This window comes from Otolemur garnettii, unplaced genomic scaffold, assembly GCF_000181295.1.
Source record: "Otolemur garnettii isolate 467f Iridium unplaced genomic scaffold, OtoGar3 scaffold00173, whole genome shotgun sequence".
NCBI lineage: Eukaryota > Metazoa > Chordata > Mammalia > Primates > Galagidae > Otolemur > Otolemur garnettii.
Genome location: NW_003852568.1, coordinates 2381180 through 2388524, shown reverse-complemented (window position 1 = coordinate 2388524; position 7345 = coordinate 2381180). Strand labels below are relative to the sequence as shown.

The 7345-nt window shown below is 43.0% G+C and overlaps 1 protein-coding gene across 1 annotated transcript in view; it reads right to left on the bottom strand.

Annotated features, from left to right (window-relative positions):
- Window positions 1-7345, bottom strand: part of ERCC3 (ERCC excision repair 3, TFIIH core complex helicase subunit) — a 43834-nt gene that overhangs the window by 18844 nt on the left and 17645 nt on the right. Inside the window, exon 10 of the mRNA XM_003800340.3 lies at window positions 1021-1223. Within this exon, the coding sequence (XP_003800388.1) occupies window positions 1021-1223 (203 nt within the window). The remainder of the gene's footprint in view (window positions 1-1020; window positions 1224-7345) is intronic.

The window sequence follows — 7345 nt, the reverse complement described above, 5'->3', positions numbered from 1 at the left end:
AAAAAAAAAAAAAAAAAAAAAGAATGCTAAATCCTCTACTCCTGTAGTAGGAAGTTAACAGGCAATTTCTATAGTTGATGATCAAGAACCTCCTACATAAGCTTTACTTAGAAATACAAAGGTAGACAATAAAGAGTTAAAAGTGGCTGCCTTCAGAGACAGAAGTTATGGGTAGGAAGACAGGAGCAAGTAAATAGTATTCTTCATAATCTAAATGTTAACTTTGCTAAAGAAAGCCTTTCTAAATTAAAAGCAGGTATAATTATAGAAACTTGAAAAATTTTATTTTATGCCTGTTTTCCCATCTATATAATGAGAACAGTACCTCACAGGGCTGAGGTGAGGATAAGTAAAATATGTGTACAGCATGTCTAGCACATAGCTTGCCAAAGACTAACTGGTCTGTACCATTCCTCCCTCTCCACCCTCACAGAAAGAATTAAGATCTGTCTACACAGAGGACCTTGCTTTCTGCGACACGACATGTAACCACACATGGAAGTCCCGCATCACTGTAGAAGGAAGCACAAGCCTCTTCCTCCTTACTTGGCAGGAAATTTATAATAGCAGGTTTTAAACACAGCTATCTGGGTCAGCTGGCGGGTTCATGAGGACATGGGGTGGGTGTTTCCTGAAACACTCTTTCCTGGGATGCTGGCCCAGCCTACTTGCCTTCCTAGCCTTGGACCAGAGTCAGGCCTTGCCTCCACCCACAGTGCTTACTCACCCTAAAATTTGACACGTCAACTCCCACCCAGCTCTGGAACCCACATCTTCGATAGGGCCTCACCCAGCTCAGTCTAACTCTCTGGGATCAGGATGACCAGCCTCTTTTTTCTATATGCTCTGACTTCTGACTCCAAACACTTGCTTCTCAGTCTTGCCTAGTTCTAAGACCAGGGCCATAGAACTAAGACCTTTGGGTCTCAAGAAGTTCTTCACAGCTTCAAAGAAGAAAACAGGTACCTTCTACTCTCTCAGTAGGGAGGATAAACTGGGTTCTAAATTTTTAATTCTTACTTGTTCAGCCGAATGGCATATTCCTTCAGGGCAAACACGTTGTCAGCAAAGACAATAATCTTGTCATTCCTTCTTTCATGAAACTTGATCAGAAACTGGCAAGCCCTGAATTTGTTGGGATTCATGGTATACAGCAAGATTCGTTTCTTGGTTTTAATTGCCACATACTCCCGGTAAAACTCAGGGGACATTGGGCACCAAACCTGTGAAGCAATAAGAATCAGAGATCATTCTTAACATCATACCATTAAACATTCTTGAAGCCTTTTCATTTGGCAGAATTAAATCCCAGACAAAACCGACCATTGGTATGTGAATCATACCTCAACTGTAACTGTCAAATGGTAAATACACACACAAAACAAAACTAAACCCAACCTATACGTAATGTTGAACACTATATCACATTTATAATCACTTAAAGAGGCTCAGCGCCTGTGGCTCAAGCGGCTAAGGTGCCAGCCACACACACCTAAGGTGGCGGGTTCGAATCCCCAGCCCGGGCCCGCCAAACAACAATGATGGCTGCAACCAAAAAATGGCCAGGCGTTGTGGTGGGTGCCTGTGGTCCCAGCTACTTGGGAGGCTGAGGCAGGAGACTCGCTTGAGCCCAGGAGTTGGAGGTTGCTGTGAGTGTGATGCCATGGCACTCTACCCAGGGGGATAGCTTGAGGCTCCCTCTCAAAAAAAAAAATAAAATAAAAATAATCACTTAAAGATGTTTAGATGCCATCATAACCCAGGGAATTACTTTCACATCACCTGCAAGTAAGGGAAAGCAGATTCTCACCTAGAGTGTCAGTAATTCATTCCTCTATTCAGACCACACCTCCACACACAAGTCAGCACTGCTACTAAACCGTGCCCCTACACCCCCCCACACACACACATGCTCTCTCTCTCTCTCTCTCTTCCTGGTTAGGAGTGCTTTAGTTAGGCTTCTGGGGCCATCAGTGTGTAGACTTTCACCCAGGCAGCACTATGGTATGAGGAGCCTTCATTTCATCCTTTGCTCTGAACCCCAGCCCTCACCCACAAACACCTATGACCAGTAAGCTACAAGGACAGTATACAGAATTGCCTCAAAGTCAGGAGTATGACAGGGTAAGGAAATGGAAGACTACTGAACATTTATTCTAAATAATGAGAAACCACCACGGTATTTAAGACACTTAACAATCCAAGAAATTTCACAGACAAGCCATCTGATGACTGGGTGACATTCAACAAGTGACTAACCTCTCTGTGTCTCAGTCTCCTCCTCTATAGAACCACCATGCTGACAAGGGGAGAGGTGACAGGCAAAGCTCTTCCGGCACCCAGGGAGGCTTGCTGAAGGCCTGTCATTGTGTGGGCTCTGACAACTCACAGTCTGCTGCTCTGCTCACTGCTGCTTCCTACCACCACAGCAGCCCTAGCGACCAACATGGCACACTTTCTCAAGTCTTTCCTCAAAGGGACCTCAGGGGCCTTTCCTGACCACTCCATTTAAAATCCCAGTCCCAATTAGTCTGAAGATATACTTCAAACAACACAAACACACAAAGGTGATTCCCTGCAGCCATGTTTATAATGCACAACGTTGGACATCTAACTGGACCAACACGGGAAGAAGGTTGTGTAAACTATGGTCTGGCCACACACAAAGGCACATGCTGCAGTCATGAACGGAGGAAGACCTCTATGAGTGATTTGCAAGACTTACTGTTAAGTGAAAAAAGCAAAGTGCAAAAGAATGTCTACAGTATGCTACCTTTTATAAAGGAAAGAAGGGGAAATAAGAAAATGCACACTATCTGCTCATTTGTGCAAAAGAAATTCAGGAAGAATAAACAGAAATGACAAGTGTGGCTCGAGGGGGGATGGTGGGAGGATGGGGAAGAGTGATACTTCCCCAAGTGAACTTTTGTATGGTTCAGACTCTCAAAACACATCACAATGATGATAAATACCAGCAGACTTGAAGGTGATAGGCGAACCAAAATGGAATAAAAATAAAAACAAATGAACTAATAAAGTTTCAAAAAGAAATATCATAACCACAGAAGTGGGGATGGAAGAACCAAAGTAACTTTTAAACAGCTAAAATACAGTATTTGGACTTTATACTCTTAGACCACAGAAAAAAAGATTTGTAACCAGATAGTGAACTCTAGTTTTGTACTGATTAGCAATTCTGAAACTCTTTTATGTATATTCCAGGATTAAGTAGGTCACTAAGTCTCTATTGTGAAAAAAAGGACACCTAATTTCTCACTGAGAAAGGAATTACAAATATAGGAAGAGGAAAAGTTCCAGTGAAATCTATGACATTAGGTTGTATTGAATTGCCATAAATTCATGGTCTTAACATTATAGACAGATGAAAAATGTGTGTACATTTTGTGTACATGCATATGTGTACACCCCCTCTCCCAAAACTTTCTGACTGTGTCCTCACCTGAGTCAATACTGCAATGACATCCTAGTAGTCAGGAACACACCTAGCACCCAGATCCTGGTTTTTAAATTCCATTGTCTACTAAAAGGACCCAGGGCTCCTTGAGGAAAAGGCTGAGTCCAGGACCAGGGGAGGAAAGGTACCAGATGAGCCTGAAATAATCTTGCTCTGTCAGAAAGCAAGGATGAGTCAAATGGACACAGAAGCCACATGGAGGGGCATCTCACTGGTCAAAGCTGGGGCAATCTGAGCAGCCAGGTAAGAATGACAGTAATACTCCCAAGGGCCCCTACATGCTAGGGCTGTGCTTAGTGCTGCTCAGCTGAAGGAAGTGGCAGCAAATATCCTGAAGTACCACGAGCTTTTAAGGTCTCAACGCTGTGTACAGACAACAGGGATCCTCAGGGAGCTTTGGACGAGCACAGACCGCAAAGCCTGTGCTGACAGGCTATGAGTTTTTAGTCAGAGGCCTGACCAAAACGTCAGCGGGGGGCAGGAGTGAGGGGGGAACAGAGAGGGAAGACTGGCAAGAACATCTGTGTTCTGTGTCTCGAGGCCACCCCAACACCCAAGCATATAAACAGGAAAAATTAAGGAGAGAGGATGTGAGAGGAGAAAGTAGGCGAAGGAGTGAAGAAGAAAATACACATGAGGGCTCAGCGCCTATAGCTCAACCGGCTAAGGCGCCAGCCACGTACACCTAAGGTGGCGGGTTCGAATCCCCAGCCCGACCCGCCAAACAACCAATGACGGCTGCAACCAAAAAATAGCCGGGCGTTGTGGCGGGCGCCTGTGGTCCCAGCTACTTGGGAGGCGGAGGCAGGAGACTCGCTTGAGCCCAGGAGTTGGAGGTTGCTGTGAGCTGTAATGCCACGACACTCTACCCAGGGGGACAGCTTGAGGCTCTGTCTAAAAAAAAAAAAAAAAAAAAAAAAAGAAAATACACATGAGGAGGAACCAACACAAAAAATTCTGGCAACATGAAAAACCAGAACCGATCAACACCCCTAAGGGATCACAGGCAGCTGCCACTCAGGATCCCACCGATAAGGAAATTGTGGCAATGACAGAAAGGGAATTTTGAGTAGGGATGGCAAAAACAACTAAGGGAAATGAAAAACCACCAAAAGGAAATCTACAAATTCAACCAAGAAATGAATGAAAGACATGATGAAATTACAAAGGATATACCAGAGCTTAAACAACTGAAGGAAGGGCAGCGCCTGTGGCTTGAAGGAATAGGGCGCCAGCCCCATATACCAGAGGTGGCAGGTTCAAACCCAGCCCCGGCCAAAAAAAGAACTGAAGGAGTCATTTAGGGAGCTTAAAGATCCACTAGAAAGTATAACCACGGAGAATTCAAGGAGAGAAGCAAAGAGTCTCAGACCTGGATGATAAGCCTCTTGAGCTAAGGCAGTCATTTAAAGAGGCAGAAAAGACGACAGAGAAACCAGAGCAATCTCTTAGAGAACGATGGGACTTCATGAAACATACAAACATACGAATTACAGTATATTTCTTCCCTGAAGAGCAACCCAAAGGTATGGAAGCCCTACTGGAGGATATCATAACTGAAAATTTCCCAAGCATCTCCAAAGATTCTGAAACACTCCTTTTAGATGGATATTGAACCCCAGTTTGTCGCAATAAAAACAGAGCATCTCCTAGACATACTGTAATGTCAAAATGAAAGAGAAGATTCTGCACACGACCCCAAGTAAGCCCCAACTGACCTACAGGGGCAGATCCATCAGGGTGACAGCAGATTTCTCAGCTCAAACTTTACAAGCCAAAAGAGATTGTTTCTGACTTTCAATCTAAATAAAACAACTTCCAGCCTAGGATCCTGCATCCTGACCAACTAAGTTTCATATTTGATGGAGAAATCAAATCTTGTACTGACCTGTAATCACTGAGGAAATTTATCACTGTAAGACCAGCTCTGCAGGAAGTACTCAGACCTATACACAGAGACCATCATAACAGACTACCAGAAAGACACCAAGAAATTAAATGTCAAAGCTTAGATTCCACAATGGCCCCAGTGATAAAACTTCATGATAGCCTTCACAAAACAAGACAAACAACTCCACATTTACCAGTTCTTTCATAACTGTGAATGGTTACAATTCTCCACTGAAGAGGCACAGGCTGGCTGGCTGGATAAAAAAGCACAAACCAAACTATATGGTTTCTTCAGGAAACACATCTAACCTCCAAGGAAAACCAAGACTAAGGTAGCAGGGTTAGAAAACAATATTTCAAGCAAATAGAAATTAGAAGAAAGGAATTTTAGTTGCAGATACAAGTGGATTTAAAATAACAAAACTAAAGAAAAGGATGGAGAGTATACTCTGGTCTAGGGGACAATACAACAAGACATTTCAATTCTAAATATATATATATACATTTAACTTAAATGCTTCCTGACTTATGAAACAAACCCTAACTGGTCTCAACAATATGATATCCTACAACACCATTAATAGCTAGAGATTTCAACACTCCACAAATAGAACTGGACAGATCCTCTAAACAGAAACTAAACAAACAAACAAACAAAAAAAGGATTTAAACATGACCTTAGAAAAATTGGGGTTAACAGACATATACAGAATATATCACCCCAAAACTGAGTGTATGTTCTTTTTGTCAGCTCACAGATTATACTCCAAAACTGATCATATTCTAGGAAACAAATCAAACCTTAACAAAATTAAAATAATCGAAATTATACCTTATATCTTTTCAGACCACAAGGGAGTAAAAGGTAGAATCAACTCCAATAAAAACTTTTGTCCCCATATAAACTCATGGGAAACTAAACAATCTTATGCTAAATGACAGCCGGATCACAGAGGAGATAAAGAAGGAAATCATTAGATTCCTTGAACATAAAGACAATGAAGCCATATGATAGGGCCGAATGTAGGGACCTGTCCAAATAGAATTGTCCCACCACAGAAAGAATGTCCTGCCTAAGAAGTAATGAGTACATCCTGCCCAGGAAGGAATGAATACGCCAACCTCTACCCCTCCAAACTCTTATATTCCCACCCATTTTAACCCATGTACTGACTCCTTTTTCAGATTCAGCCTGAGTGAATGAAGGCCATGTTGTCCACATAGAACCTGGATTCTGATTCCTTTCATTCAGTCTTGGAATAATTTCTCATTTTCAGTTCTTAACCTTTCATTTTGGTGCTGAGAATCCAGGATGGGGAGAAGCCTCCTCAGGGGGCTGAGACATACCTGGTCAGACCTGCGGGATACTGCAAAAGCAGTCCTAAGAGGGAAATTTATCACATTAGACGCCCACATTCAAACAGAAAAAGAGCATATCAACAACCTTATGGCAGCACCCGTAGATCAGTGGGTAGGGCGCCAGCCACATACACCAAAGCTGGTAGGTTCGAATAGGTCCAACAGAAAAATAGTCAGGTGTTGTGGCAGGCACCTGTAGTCCTACCTACTTGGGAGGCTGTGGCAAGAGCTTGAGGTTGCTGGGAGCTGTGATGTCATGGCACTCTACCCAGGGCAACAGCTTAAGACTCTGACTCAAACAAACAAAAAACAACCTTATAAATCAGCCGCACACTGACTCACACCTGTAATTCTAGCACTCTGTCAGACCAAAGAGGGTGCACTGCTTATGCTCAGGAGCTCGAGATCACTCTGATTAAGAGTGAGACTGTATCTCTACTAAAAATAGAAAAATTATCCAGGCATCATGGTGGGTACCTGTAGTCTTCGCTACTCAGGAGGCTAAGGGAAGAGGATCTCTTGAGTACAAGAGTTTGAGGTTGCTGTGAGTTATGAATACACCATGGCACTCTACTGAGGGTGACAAAGTGAGACACTGTCTCAAAAATAAACAAAAACCCC